At 45.9% G+C, this 15732-nt stretch overlaps 2 protein-coding genes across 3 annotated transcripts in view; one reads left to right on the plus strand and one right to left on the minus strand.

Moving 5' to 3' along the window:
* The window catches only part of LOC139053401 (uncharacterized), a 50657-nt gene that overhangs the window by 29112 nt on the left and 5813 nt on the right, over window positions 1–15732 (minus strand). For both annotated transcript variants that reach the window (XR_011510454.1, XM_070530418.1), the window contains exon 4: window positions 8791–9186. Coding sequence is in view for 1 of the 2 variants with exons in the window: in XM_070530418.1 (XP_070386519.1) it covers window positions 8791–9069 (279 nt within the window). In the remaining variant the exon portion in view is untranslated. The remainder of the gene's footprint in view (window positions 1–8790; window positions 9187–15732) is intronic.
* Window positions 12495–14553, plus strand: LOC139053402 (uncharacterized). Its single transcript, XM_070530419.1, has one exon. It carries the CDS (start codon window positions 12505–12507, stop codon window positions 14500–14502), a length of 1998 nt encoding a protein of 665 aa, XP_070386520.1. The 5' UTR covers window positions 12495–12504; the 3' UTR covers window positions 14503–14553.

Consider the following 15732-nt stretch of genomic DNA (forward strand, 5'->3'; position numbering starts at 1 on the left):
GATGCATGTTCGACTCCATAAATTTTCTTAAATGCAAAATAACATCTACGGGTGAGTTAGGAGCCCTGTAAATACAACCAATAAGGACTTGATGTGCACTCAACTTTGTTTTGATTCAGACCGTTTCCATCACTTTCTCGGTCTCGAGAATATCATATGGTACACCATTCTTTATCAAGAATGCTACGCCACCACCTCGACCTTCCCGATCTCTTCTGACAATTGAATACCCAGCGGGTGTGACCTCCGAATCATTTACATCCTTACGTAGCCATGTCTCTGTAATACCCATAACATCTGGTTCATGCTCCAAGACAATGCTCTCTAGGGATTCCAACTTATTTAGGATACTTCGGGCGTTGACATTAATAATACTAAACTTTGCCTCTTTTGTACGGGGATGTCAGGTAATATTAGTAATGTCAGGAAATATTAGTAATGTGAGCCGACCATTTTAACTTATTGTCGAGTGTTATGCCTAAATATTTATATTTGTCAACTTCCAAAATCATGTTGCCGCGAAGAAAGTAAGGAAGCAAAATGGGAGACTTTTTTCTAGTTCCGTAAGAGAACAGTTTTTTCACTATTAAGTTCCATAGCCCATTTCAGACACCATTCTTCAATGGCAAAAACAGCTTTTTGAACAGAGATGTGGTCATGTTCAGATGAAATTTGTTTAAACACAACACAGTCGTCTGCAAACTACTTAACAGAGACATCTTTAGAAACAACCGCAACTAAATCATTTACATATATTAAAAACAAAGGTCCCAGCACACTTCCCTGAGGAACTCCTGAATGAACATTAACAACACTAGAAGCGGTCTTATTAATTTCCACATCTTGCCGTCTGTCTGTAAGGTAGTCTTGAATCCATCGAATAATAAAAAATGGTATTGGCAGCGAGGAGTTACGGAGTCGCCATCTATCGGAAGCGCCTCGCTGGCGTAGTATGAGGGATCACGTGGCGCGTTCCTCATAGGTTTTGCTGTCAGTGCTCACTGAAAACACCACGCGCGAGCTCTCCCGGACATTTCTGTAAGTACTTTCGAAACGAGAGAAGTTTCTTACTGTCAAATAATAAGCTTGGGCAAACTGAAAGCACACAATCGTTTACAGACACTATCTCTTTACCGAATACGTACAGCGAACGTGACTGCGCGCGGTCGCCGCGATGGAGTCTCCCGAACCGGCTTCTTGCGTGAAAGGTAGGTAAACGCTGGGAGCAAACTATGTGAAATATCTTCTTATAGTGTTTGTATAACTACCGTATTTACTCGCATAATGATCGCACTTTTTTTGTCAGAAAAATTGAAGCAAATTCAGGGCTGCGATCATTACGCGGGTTAAATTTCCCGGGAAAAAAAAATTTTTTTTTTCGTCCGCGTTTGCTGCGGGATGCGAGATTGCGGGTGCGGGACACCAAAACAAAAATGGCGGCTAGCGGAGCAAGCCGAACGCGCCGAACGCGATTTTTTTTTTCTTCTCGTGAGTACATTACGTGCATTGAAACAGTTTCTTCCGTATTAGTGATGAATAATATCGTTAATATCGGCAAGTTTGCGGCAATAACGTAGCCATGTCCACTTTGAGGGGACAGTAATAGGTGGGCGCGCTTAGCTGCCAGTGACAGAAACACATGACGGGCATGCTGCGGAAACTGCGGCATCTGTCTTCACTACTTTCCGCTAAGGGTGGGCGAATATCTTAGCTGTGTTACAAGCGTCGGCGTATGAATAGGGCACACTTTTAATGTATCAGAGTAAACGTGGCTACTATCATTGCCGCGCGCGATTTGTTGCGTGCTCACGAGTGCAAAAGCAGATGAAAAGAATCGAAATGCGCCTTTATTGTTTTTGTTGACATCAGCCATTATAAAGCCAACCCATAATAAAGGCAAGTTTGGTTGTACCTCATTTTGTCATGGAAGTGCGGAAAGTGATGAAAGTAATGAAATGAGGCATCTACTTAAGAATGTTTAGTGCGTGCAGGCCGCTTGGCTTGTCTTGAAGAGTCGTTCGCGTAGCATTCGACAGGTGGTAAGCGCGATCATTATTCGCTAGACTTAGCATACGACATATCGCTGCGGCAAGTTCGGAGTGCGATCATTACGCGGGAAATAAAAAAAATCAAATTTTGACGACAAATTTTAGGGGTGCGATCATTACGCGAGTGCGATCATTATGCGAGTAAATACGGTAAATGGAGTGTAATAGAACGAAGCCTCAATGCAGCGATCGCGCAGATTCGCAGCGACCGACTGCGCGTCTGCATGCTTGTGCGCACACTGTGTCGCTTTCTCCGCGCGCGCGTTTTCACACCGTGCCATGAGCTTTAGGCCGCAGAATATGAGCATTTGACAGTATACAAGCAACCATTGTTGCGTGGGCGCTATCAGAGCTGTTAAAAAATAATTTCATTGTAGAGACTTCGACGCCTACGGGGACTGTGATGTGCCGTCGCAACGATTCAATCTTTTTTTTTTCTTCTAAATTCTTCGACCTTTCAATACTATTTCTCGAGTTGCGTCGCACTGTATGTTTATCGGTGTTCTCAGCGTGCAATTTCCCGCTGCTCCTTTTTTGTAATCCAGTGCATTAATTCATAACACAAACATAACCATATGCCATGCTTTTATAAATGTGCTTCTTACCGCTCCCTTTCCACTCCACTGAACTTGCCAGTATCTATAGCATCGACAAGTTCATCGACAAGCATCGACAGCGGACTCGGGCAAGCGTCTCAGTGCGCGTTTTCAGAACATCGCAGACCGGGCGCCGTAGCAGAAATCTTCCTCGCGTCTGTGCTTGCTGCATACCCGAGTTGTAGCCGATGACTGTTTGCCGGTTTTATGTTTCGCGAGCCAATCTTCACGCAGCTTCTTGTCCTGCGGCTACGTGTGAATAAGCCTGACACCGGCCTCCGTTACGTGCGTCCGGCCCTGCGGCACCGAGCAGTAGCCTACCATGTTGCGCGCCTTCAAAGGCAGCCACTACCTATTGTAGTGCTTTCAAGCGTTGTAAAGGAGACACTCGAAGCGGGAAAATTTCGCCACTAAACGACCGCAGCGTACGAGGGAATTTAAACTCGTTTTCAGCTCGCTTCGGCGCGCCCGAAGCAGCCGACGCGGCCGCTATATCCACGTGATCTCTCCTAGCACGTCACGCCGACGGTGGCGCCAGCTTTTCGAGTGGTGGAGCTCGAGGCCAATACCCATACATTCCATCTTATAGAGAAGTTTGCCATGTGGCACCTTATCGAATACCTTGCTAAAATGAAAGAAAACCACGTCCGTTTGCCCAGGCATATCAAGCACCCGCGCAAATTCATGTACAGACAAAACAGTCTGAGTAACTGTGGATAACCCCTGCCGAAACCCGTGCTGATTATCCGACAAAAGATTATGATCGCTCAGGAACTTTCGCAGGTAACCGGCTACAATATGCTCCAACATCTTACAGCAACTGGATGTTATGGAAACAGGCCGATAATTTGAAACAGACAATCGATCACTTTTTTTATATACGGGAACCACCCGTGCTATTTTCCATTGTGAAGCAATTTTTCCGTTTGCTAATGAGAGTTTAAAGATGTCTGTGAGGCAGCCCGATATTTGTTCTGCGTAACACCTCAAAAATACATTCGGAAGACCATCGGGTCCAGCGGATTTTTTAGTGTCCAGTTTCAAGAGCATCGCCAGAACACCCTCACGAGTTACTTCAATGCCATCCTCTGGTGCAGCCACTGCTTTTATTTCATATTCATCTAATTCTGAAAACACCTCGTAGACATACTGATTAAAATTCTCAGCTATTTCGGCAGCATCAGTGATAATCTTGTCCCTAACTTTTATTTTAGTAAGTGCATCTTTGGGTTTGCTCAAATGCTGCCAAAATTTCTGCGGATCAGTCTTTAGAAACTCTGCTAATGTGTGTGTAAAATATTTAGTCCTGGCGCAGCTCACCTTTGATAATAGGTCACGTTTGATTTCTATAAAAAGTGGCGTTGACGTCCCCTGCTTCTTACGATATCTCTTAAGGGGGGACATGGCGATTAAAAGTATCATTATTTATTTATGAACCAAACTTGATAAAAATTGGCATGCTTATTTAGTTCCTTCTCCTGATTCTAAAAATGCAGTTATTTTTTTTGTAGGTTCATTATTTCATTACATAATTAAGAAAACAATGTATTTTACAATGCCTTTTTTCTTACTACAATAGACAAATAACCGCTGCACAAAAATAGACAAATGACATATGGTCCAATAGAAGAAAGCACAAGCTTCACAACATAGGAAGAACTTTTATGATTGGATCAGTATTTCCTACTTTATAGTGCACTGAACTCCATTGTTCTGAACATGGCCTTGCATTAGTCAGACAAAAGACAAATTTTAAAAACTTTAAACAAAGAAACTTGAAAAACTGCTTCCTATGTTTGGTGCTCCAAACATCTAGCTTCATGATGCAAAAAAAATTAATACTATAACTATGATAGCTACTGATATATCACAGTAAATGTCTTGCTGGGTGGGTAAAATTAGTATTTCGAGAAAATCAAGAAAACAAATAAATGTCACATTTAATTGTGAAGGGTCACAAATGTGTGCACATACACATTCCCAAAACATTAGTAGGCTCCTGGGGCATAGTCAGTTTGGGCATTTGTGTCTCTGTGGCGCTTTTTGAAGAAGCACTGCACATTTTCTGCCGATGCATGCTTGTGTTCAGATGCGGCTGATCGGCGCCGATCTTTTTCCGCCATGCGCTGCATACACTTTTCGCCAGGATTCATCGAGAGTTCTTGCAAAATGCTTGCCGAGGTTCTCCTGCAGCCAGCATTGAACTTCATGACTGCTTCCGCCACTGCAGCCTCAACGCTGAAGAGTGATGCGTGCTGCTCCTTCGGTGCGAGCGCCCATATTAGCGAGTGCAGGCTTTCATTGTTGTTCTGTGTTTTGCCTCGCTGGCAACGTTCAAGCAGCATCTTGTCAGAGAGCCGTTGGTAGATTGGCAGTAATGCCTTGCTTACATGAGCAGGTAAATTGTAGCGGTGCTTCGGCACAGGTTGGCCTTTGGCCTTTGCAGCATTTTGCCGGCACCAGGAATCGGGACCTTCTGGGCAAAGGCTATGATTCGAGGTGACGTCATTTGATGTTACGTGATAGTAGCTTGCCATCACGGCCTTCTCCATGGCTTCAATGTCACCAGTGTGGGACTTCAGAGCCCATCCATAATAAGAGCTCAGTTTGTTGACCAAATCTCCAGTCAACCTTCCTCTTCCACCAAGTGGCTCTGAGCCAGGCCCCTTGTGCTTTGACAGGGCATTACGTAGTGCTGTCCCCATCCTCTTATGGACATGGTTGACACAATCCTCTTTGTCAACTTCTATAAAGCCATATACTTTGGCCTCCTTTAGGGCCAAGAAAGTACGGCTGTCACCGTCCGACAGCACAGTTGTGTATCTTAGGCTGTACTTTTCCAGCGATCTTTTGAATAAAATGAGGCCAGCCTCCACCTCCATTTCACCAGCCTTCTTATCCGTATTTTTTTGACACTCATGACTGGCTTTCCATTCTTCGTATGAAGGGTCACCAACTTTTGGTCCACGCTGACAACCGGCACAAAAGTTGCTCAGCACAACGTAGTCCAGGACAAGTCCCGTGAAAAGTTCAATGACGGCGCCGACACCGATGTGCGAACTGTGCCCGCGAGTCATCCAAGACCCGTCGTACGATACAGCAACGTTGCCCGGGTTGCCGAAGTTTAATTGGCTGTAAAGCTGCCGGACCGACTTCGCGCATTCTGTTGTAAGCGTCTCAGCTGCCCGGGTCGCGGCGGGCGTCAACTTCGTTTTGACGTACCCCTGCCACGTTTTCGTATGCAGCCCGCGGTGCGATATATTCATTGTTGCGAAAATATCATTGAACGCAGTTTGCCGATTGCCGGTGCTTTGCATCGCGCGCGCAGCCAGAATGTTGACGGTAAACGGATTCACTTTCTGAGTCCCATTCACACGCGGCGAGCTCCACGCTGACGCTTTGTCGCCGCATTTCGAGCATATGAGCACCAGACTTACTGCAAGGCCATATTCGCGCTCCTTCCGGCTGATTTTCGCGCTACCGCCGCATGTATTACAGTTCATATGCTCCAGAAGTGCGTTCACCGATTCCAGGCACACCACGGTGAAAACTGTGTCGTCAATCGGGCCGGCCGCGACATCGCCAGCGGACAAGATCTCCGACTTACGGCTCACTGCTGCGGTTGATGCGAGCTCTTGTAGTTTCTCGTCGGATCTCATGTCGATTACCTCCAAATCTGAAGGCGTCAGCATAACGGTGTCACGACGGACGCGGCTGGCGTTTTCGTCGCAGCTACTCGTTGTCGCACCACCTAGGCCTAGCACTCGGTCGGCTCCATCAGTTCCGTCGCTTGACGCCGTTGGTGGCTCGTCCTCAACCACTTGCGACGCGGTGGGGCGTTTTTTGAAGTTGTTGAGCATGGACTTCTTCCTTTTCTTTCCATACTTGTGCTTGGAGTCAAACTTTCGGAGCGGAGGAGGCATCGTCGCGCGTACTCACACAACGATCGTATCGAACATGGCGTCTCGCCTGCGCCTCTGCTGCGGCTAGCAGACAGCTCGGGAGTGCGCCCAGCCAATCACGTGGCGTTATCTCGTCACGTGCATGCGACAGCGAATGAGAACGCGCGTTTCACCTATTTTTGCCGCCGGTTTTTGTATTGAACCAGCAAGCCTAACGAAGCGGCAGCGCACGATATTTGAAGCCGAAACCGCGTTCTTTCAAACGAGACCAAGATGGCCGCCCTCAAGGCACTAGTACGCGAGCGCGGCGTCATTGAATGTGTGTCGTTTTCGCGTCGACACACGCGAAAAATCAGGTGCCCTATCTGTTTTTAAATTGTTCGTATGGCTGAAATATGACCTTACGAGATTGGAAACTTGGCAGATAGGGAGAATAATAGATGAATATTAGAGAAATGCTATTTTCCAAAATTCGTTTTTTTATGATATTTTGGGTCTAAAGACCCGTGTCCCCCCTTAAGTCTACGCTTAATGTGTATAATTTCACGAGTAATCCATGGATGTTTCCGCTTTTTATGTATTTTTCTGTTTGGAACGTATTTTTTAATGCAATGCCTAAGCACATTAGCGAAACTTTGCCAAGAGCTTTCCACATCATCACATGTAATCCCAACATTTTCTTCAATATAGTCAATAATCGCCACATCGTCAGCTCTACTAAATTCCTTCACTGTAGCGACATCAAGCCCACGTGTTTTTGATTTGCCGACCTTCCAGGAAAAAGAAATTAACATATGGTCAGATATGCCGGGTTCAATTGTAACAGTTCCTTGTCTGAATCCTTCACTAATGAACAGCAAGTCAAGAATTGATGTTCCGCGAGTACATTCAGTAACTATTTGGTCAAGACCAAGAGCAAACATAACATCAAGGATTCTATCGCTCGTATGCGATAATCCAAAAGATAGATTGTTCCAATTTAATAAAGGCATATTAAGGTCACCCGTTACAATAACATTCTTATTTCGCAACAACAACAAACGGTCATACAATTTACTCAGAAAGCTTTCATCAGTGTCTGGAGCACGATAAACTGCACACAAATAAAACGCCATTTCCTTCACTTTGATTTTCAAAAAAAGGCTTTCATGCTCAGCAATCTGGCTTTCTACGTCAACATCGACAAAGGATTTAGCAACCCCAGCAACACCACCCCCTCTAGATCCTCGGTCCCGCCGATATAACCGATAACCTGGTGGGACTATGTCATCGTCACTTATTTGGTCGTGTAGCCAGGTTTCAGTTATGACACACACGTGCGGATCCAAAGAGTGCAAACAATCTTCCAGTTTATCTTTTTTGTTCACAATGCTTCTTGCATTGAAAGAAACTAACCGCACATTGGACGTATCTGGCCGTTTGCTTTCAAATAAGGATCTGGTGTTGCGCTCTATCAATGTTCTAGAGTTTAGAGCAGCATCCCATTTATAGTACCGCCCATCGATCTTCAACTTGTCATAACCCAAGGAAATCTTACTTCCAGCCTTTTTTTCAAGTTTTGCACTTTGCCAAAGATGCTTTCATTTGCACAATGTTTCCGCGCAGTAGTCATTATCGATTCTACTGTTTTTTCCCTTTAGTTTAGATACATTGCTCCAGACCGCTTGCTTTTCTCTATAGTCCTGAAAGTACATTATGACAGGGCGATTAGAAGAACTTTTCCCCAGTCTGGATTCGAGCTACAGATGAACACTGCACTCCCAATTTAGCAGAAAAGAGATCATCGATAACTTTTCTGCGCAAGTCTGACTCTGATTCAATAAGATCTTCCTTTACGCCAAAAACATTTAAATTTGACCTCCGACTTCTATCTTCTAAATCATCGAGTCTGGCTTGATGCCGTGTAAGTGCATCCTGCACACCATTTAAAGCTATGCTTATGTTGTCAATCCCATCTGTTTTCATCTGTAGATCTTTTATGTTTGCCTCTATCTTATTCAAGCGATCACCAAAGTTCCCCAGTGCCCTTTCCGTTGCCTCTAAACGAGACCTAATGTCTTTCTGCCCCTCAATGAGTCTCTGAAACATTTCATCAACCGTTGGGCCTGGATTCATTTCTATATCTCCACAAACAAGCAGCATACATGAGCAATAGCAGCTATAGGCACAGCCTAGACATGTGCGTGGGCACGGTAGGAGAACAAGAAACCTATCGTCAGATCGTATGGTGCACACATAACTAACCTGTACCAGGAAAAGACGCAGCATTTTGAGCACCTTGCCCGCAGCGCTTTCGCCGTGCCCACTGAAGACGGACGGGTGTGGTGCCAAATTTATAGGGCCAAGGGCTGATGACGTCACGGTCGATGTCGTCCGATATCCATGTACCTGTGGCGTCCCCACGGAGACGGCGCTGCCAGATGTGCTATCTTTTGTGACGAATTCTTCTGTTGAAACTTGATGAAGCTCGGCGATAGTCTGCGAAGATGCATGCGCACTTGACAGCAGCAGCACCTGTGGCATGCCCACGGTGACGGCGCTGCCAGATGTGCTATCTTTGGCGACGAATTCTTCTGTTCAAACTTGATGAAGCTCGGCGATAGTCTGCGAAGATGCATGCGCACTTGACAGCAGCAGGACCTGTACCAGGAAAAGAGGTAGCATTTTGAGCACCTTGTCCGCAGCGCTTTCGCCGTGCCCACTGGGCACGGCGAAAGTCGTTGGTTTTATACAAGAGTTTTTGAAAGATCATAGCATACTATCACCTTTTCAGCATGGTTTCAGGAAAGGACTCTCCACTGTAACTCAACTCGTAACAACCGTACATGAGCTATCCCGCATACTTGATTTATCTGGACAAATAGATGTGCTCTTTCTGGACTTCAGCAAAGTTTTTGATAAAGTTCCCCATGCAAAGCGATTACATAAATTAGATAAAATTGGACTCCCATTTCGTATCATACAGTTGATATGTGCTTATCTCAAAAACAGAGAACAGTTTGTTGATATTAGGAATTGTACTTCCAGTGCCCGTCAGGTCAGCTCAGGAGTCCCTCAGGGCAGTGTACTAGGACCATTGTTATTTTTAATCTATGTTAATGACTTGATTGATGTTATTCCTGGTAATGTGTCCATACGGTTATACGCGGATGATTGTGTTATCTCCAAGGAAATTGTGTCCTATGATGATCATTTTGTGCTGCAAAGATGCCTTGTAGAAATCACTGACTGGTGTTCCAATTGGGGAATGGAGCTCAATGCGGAAAAAACTGTACTTTTACGCGTAACAAGAAAAAAATCTGCTAGCATTTTTCCGTACCAACTTGGAAATAGAACTGTCCTCGAAGTCGACAAATACAAATACCTTGGCGTTACCCTCAACAATAAGCTTACATGGTCAACTCATATCTCGGATGTTTGCTCAGCTGCGCTAAAAAAATTGTGGTTCATAAAAAGAAAGCTTAAAAATGCGCCTGTAAGGACTAAAATGTTAGCCTACAATGCAATAGTGAGATCAAAGTTAGAATATGCTTCCGAACTCTGGGACCCGCATACCATGAAAGACACAAAAGATCTTTGCGACAGTGGAAACGCAAAATGCCGGTGCCACGCCATAGAATAAAGAACCAACGCCGCGCTGCTGATGATGGCGATGGTGGCTGTTTACTTTATCCGCCCATTGTTGCAAGACTTCGCAGTTTTTCCGCCAATGTCCGGCATATAAGTCGAGGGTCGACTTTTCGCTATGGCTTTTTGAAAAAAAGTTCGACCTATATTCCGGTTTTTACGGTAGATTTTCGCAATGCCACCGGGTTATCTTCGGAAAGTTTCATGTCCCTTCTTGAATTTTATTTAAGTGCAACTTTTATCCTGTTCGAAAATAACCGTTTTATCCAGAAAAATGGTGTGTGTATTGGTTCATGTGTGGCGCCTGCTCTTTGTAATATTTTTTTATCTTTTGTCGACCGCGCTCTTAAGAGTGCCTTAAACAATGATTCGGTTCAAATTTTTAGATATGTTGACGATTTTCTTGTTGTGATAAAACAGACTAACAACGAATGCTCCGTGACAGTAGCTGATATTTTAACACTGTTCAATGACAATGGCAAAGGTTTCACTTTCACATATGAGCTATCTAGGGACGGTAAACTCCAGTTTTTAGATTTGCAGCTATCCTTACAACAGGCCACGCCTGTTGGATGTACTCGCCACGCGCACGTAAGGAACTTTTACCTTACGCATCTGCGCACTCAAAGACTGTGAAACGCGCCATTGCTTTGATGTGTTTAGAATCTTCCTTAATGAAATCTTGTCATCACTCTGCGAACATGAGTTTCATTGCACAGTTAAATAGGCTGCAGGCTGCTGGTTACCCAAGTGTGGTGGTGACGTCAGTCTCGGAGGTATTGCTTCAGAAACTGAAAGGGAAGCGGCACAAAAGTAACTGCATCACACAAAAGAAGAGGCCTGAAGTTGTGCCGTATTGCCACAGAGTGGCGCACAATCTAAAGAATGTCGCAACTAAATACCAAATTCTGGTAGTGTTTCCCGCTCCTCAGAAACTGTCAATGTTGTGCAGTTGTATTTCTAAAACAAGTAAAAAACCTGATTCTGAAAAGAATCACGTGAAGTTGTAGAATGCAGCGTCGGTGTCGTTTATAAGATTCCTTTGTCATGTGGCAAAGTGTATGTAGGGCAGTCAGGCCGCTGTGTTAACGAGTGCCTTAGAGAACATGAGCGATCCATACCAACAGGCACAGGTTCCCATTTGGCTCAGCATTGTAAAACATGCAAATGCAAACCCATGTTTTGTGATACCACGATTTTGAAAAAGAGCCGTGACACCACCGCCCGAGAGTTATAGGAAGCATTTTTCATTAAGTCATTGGAGTCACAGTGCATTAGTGTGCCTTCCTTAACCTTGTACAGCGCTGAATTTGGTTTTTTGGATTCTGTCGCATGAGTGCGCTCTTTGGATCGGATGTTGTTGGTGGCTCCACCGCATGGTGCTCACTGTGCATGTTCCTCTAGTTTGAGCGGTCTAGAAAGGAGTGACGCAATAAAATGATGTCAGTTGAGAGTAGTGCCTTGTGCTGTCGTCTTTCTTGTGTGTGTCGCTTTGCGCTAAACAAAGTATTCATGAAGTATAACCAGCTCATGCAAGTGAATACACAGATTTCACAGCTTTTTGCTACCGCACTGCGGAATATGCAAATGGAAAACACTGCATAGATGCCAGTGCAGAATTGTTTATAGGAAAGATTAATGCACCTTTAATACCACTACAGAAACTAAATGACAGTTTTTGTTAGCGTGTTAAGGGGGGACGCGGGTTTCAAAAGTCGAAAAATCGCGAAAAAAACGATTTTTCAAAAAGTATATATTTCGGCTATACGTGTTGTAAACTACCTTTCCTGTAATTATTAACGCCTAATTCACCGTGGAAATGCTTCTAATTCGATATACAACAGGCCACGGCAGCCCCCGAGCCGCGAGCGAACGGCGAAAATAACCAAACATCGCGCGCGCGCCATTTCCATGCCGCTGAACCGAGCGCCGCCATCTTGGTCTTGTTTTGCTTGTGAATGCTTGCCCTTTCCCGTGTTGCCTTCGCCGGCGGCGGCCGCGGCATGGTAGAAGCATGGCTTGCACGAGATTGGAGGCCTCGAAGCAGTGTTTGAGGTTCCCGCGTCTCGAATTCGAGCTGTGATTGGACGAAGCGCGCGCTCCTGGAGAACGCGGGAGAGAGCGTGGCTGCTATTGGCTGCTCGGCATGCTGACACGTGGTCTCTCCCCCGGCGCGTCGTCTGCCGCTGCTCGCTCCGTTGACGGCGTTCTCTGTGCGCTCGCTTTACTCTTCACCATTTTCGAGATCGCTGTCTTCGCTACCGTCGGGATTCTTGTGGCGTGTTTTGAACGGTTTTGTGCACCCTACGGATCGTCGCGCGTCCGTTCACGATGGTCCCTAAGCGGAAATTCAAAACGCAACATGCGTTCGGTGCGCGGTGTCGTTCTATGAATGCCGTCCGCATGGCGAAGTTGGCAAAGCGCGTTGCCGGCGATTGCGGAGACGCTTCCTGCAGTGCTGCCTCTGCTACACCGCTAGAAGAAGTCTGCGTTGCCACTTCCAGCGCCGTACCTTCCGAGTCAGCAATGCAAGGAGACGGCGTTTCAAGTGTGCCTGCTGTCCTGACCGCATCAACCTCGGCGACCGCGGCACCCTCTCTCGCGTCTGTCGCCGTGAGCAAAGACGCATCGTCGACCGTGCGCGTGAAAACGCACTTTCTGACGCCGGAGGAGATAGAGGCGGCGGAGGCACAACGTAATGCTGTGAAAAACAAACTTGGTGCCACGCCCGCGACGCTACGAAAATTTCAAGCGATGTCGCCCGATCCCGCACCTGCCACTGCTACTACCGTAGATGAGGTATTTTGCCTTGTGCAAATGTGTGTGTTCGGCCACCTGCTCTCCAAAACCTTGTGCCAGCGCTGCCTTTCAACTGGACTGACAATTCAACAAGGTACCCAGTTCGGACTGGCTACAAAGCTTGAGTTGGTATGCCCACATTGTGGGATTATTGCTAATTCTTGGAGTTCACCACGCCAGAACGCAGGAAATGCTTTTGAGGTGAACATCCGAGCCATTATGGCTATGAAGCAAATTGGTAAGGGGCAGACAGCTGTAAATGACTTTTGGGCTGCTATGAATGTATCTCACAGAGGACTTCATCACAAGACGTACCAGGAACATCTGAAGAAGACATTCAGGGGCCCAGAGACTCAACGCATGGAGAGTTTCTATTCAGAATCAGCAGCTGCTGTGAAAAAGGTTTACCAGGGAATGGACCCAGGATTTACCAGAGACATTACTGTGGTCTATGATGGCACCTGGCACAAGCGTGGACACACATCCCACATTGGAGTTGGGGCAGTGATAGAGTATCACACTGGCCTCATCTTGGATGCAGTTGTCCTCTCAAACCAGTGCCTCGGGTGTCAAACAGGACCCAAACCAGAAGACTCCGAGTACTCAAGCTGGCGTGAGCAGCACATCTGCCAAAGAAACACTGATGCGAAGTCTGGAAGGATGGAGGTCGAGGCAGCCTTGATCCTTTTCGCCCGTTCACTGACAAAGCACAACCTCCGTTACACAACGATTGTGTCCGATGGAGACAGTGCCACCTACTCTGCCCTTGTGAAGGAGAATGTTTATGGGCTAGTCCCAGTTGTCAAAGAAAAATGCCTCAATCACGTGCAGAAAAGGATGGGGGCTGCACTGCGCAACCTAGTGCAAAAGAGTGATAAGGCATTGGGAGGGAAAGGAAGGCTGACAAAGGCTCTGATCGACAAGCTGACGGATTACTATGGCTGGGCTTTGAGAAACAACTCGAATGACGCGGCAGCAATGCAGCGTGCAGTGATGGCGTCCTACCATCACATCACATCCACCGATGCGGAGCCTCACCATGACCTATGCCCAGAGGGCGCTGGCTCATGGTGCCGCCACAAGGCTGCTGAGGCAAATGGCTTACCACAACCAAGGCACAGGTACAATCTGCCAGGCTATGTCGCCGAGGCTATGCTGCCTGTTTATCAGCGCCTCTCCGAGCCTTCCCTTCTTCAGCGGTGCCTTGGAGCGAAGACTCAAAATGCATCGGGATCATTTCATTCTGTTCTGTGGTCACTGATGCCCAAGGAGCAGCATGCATCCCTGATTGCAGTGGAGTCAGCACTGAATGATGCAGTGATGCGGTATAATGCTGGAAACCAAAGGGCCACCAAAGAAATTTCTCTGTCTGCGGGGCTCACACCTGGCCACCTAGCCATCCATCGAGCCGTGGAAAAAGATGCCCTGCGCATGGGAAAGGCTGAGAAGCGAGATCAAGCGAAGACTGAGAGGCGGCAGAGAAAGAAAGCCTGCAAAGACACCGCAAACTATTCTGCGGGGTCATTTTAGACCCAGAAATGTTGTGTCAAAACTTCAAGGGCCGTTTTCTCGAAATGAATTTTTTTCATGGTGTGGCTGCTTATGCAAGCAGTATCTCTGGAACCGCTAATCAGATTCCCACCAGGTTTTTTTTATTGTGTGCCTGAATAAATTTATGAGGGCAAGACAGGCCCACTTTTACAAGTTATTGAGTCTGGAATTTATTATAAGCAATCAAAATTAGGCTAATGCAAGTCTAATTAGTAACACTAAATTCAATGTTGTGCTAAAACTTTTCAGCAAGGAAATTAATAAAAGGGCTCTGTCTTGCCCTGTGGTACCTATTCAGGAATCTTCATATTGAATTTGACAGTGCTAACACATTTTGCAAGTTCTCCAGGCATGTCATAAGGAACCTATGTGAACCATTCTGATATACTCCTGTAACTTGAGTACCAATGTACGTAGCTCCATGAAACTTTGTAGTTATTCATATGTCTATGCCATGAGTGTACCCTGAAAATTTCATTCAGTTATCTCAAGAAACAAAAATGTTGGTGTTCGAAGGTAGCCTCCTCCCTTAAAGCACTGAATATGAACAGCTTCTATTACATAACATTTCAGCTGCTGTCTGGCCCTGCCCCCGATACTGCACTGGTCAAACAAAGGTGCAACCACACTTTCTACAATGGCTTTTCGTACTATTGCATCAGCTTTTTAAGGCTAATTTTAGCCCCCCCCCCCAAGTTATCTGGGAGCCGTTGCATCACAGTGACGACAGCTCAGACAAGGATCTGTTTGTACGACAAGGTTAATCTTCCTCTTTCGCTTACTTAAACCTCCCCTCACTTTACTAATTATGTGGCACAGCAACACAATTGTTATATGCCGCCTCTTTAAAAATGCCTAATTTATTGTACAGGCAGAAATAGCTTCGCTAACCGCAGCACTACTCAATTTTCACTAAAAATAATATCTTACTCCTGAAGTAGTGCAACAACTACAGCTACCAAACTGGTTGTTTGCTGGTGCAAAATATTAATTAGTTTACCGGCTAATGTAAAAACTACAATATTTTTATCGTCATATTAGCATTCATAGTAGCCATGCCATGTGTCGCATTCGCAGTTGTGCAAGCAACATGCATTGCCGATTTATCTGTTCTTGCCCTTTCGCTTCTCACTTGATATTACTGGGCAAGCAGTCAAACTGGATAGTTAGACACTGGCTGTCACCTCCTTACCTTCCTTATTAATTGTG

The sequence above is a fragment of the Dermacentor albipictus genome, unplaced genomic scaffold (genome assembly GCF_038994185.2).
Source record: "Dermacentor albipictus isolate Rhodes 1998 colony unplaced genomic scaffold, USDA_Dalb.pri_finalv2 scaffold_111, whole genome shotgun sequence".
NCBI lineage: Eukaryota > Metazoa > Arthropoda > Arachnida > Ixodida > Ixodidae > Dermacentor > Dermacentor albipictus.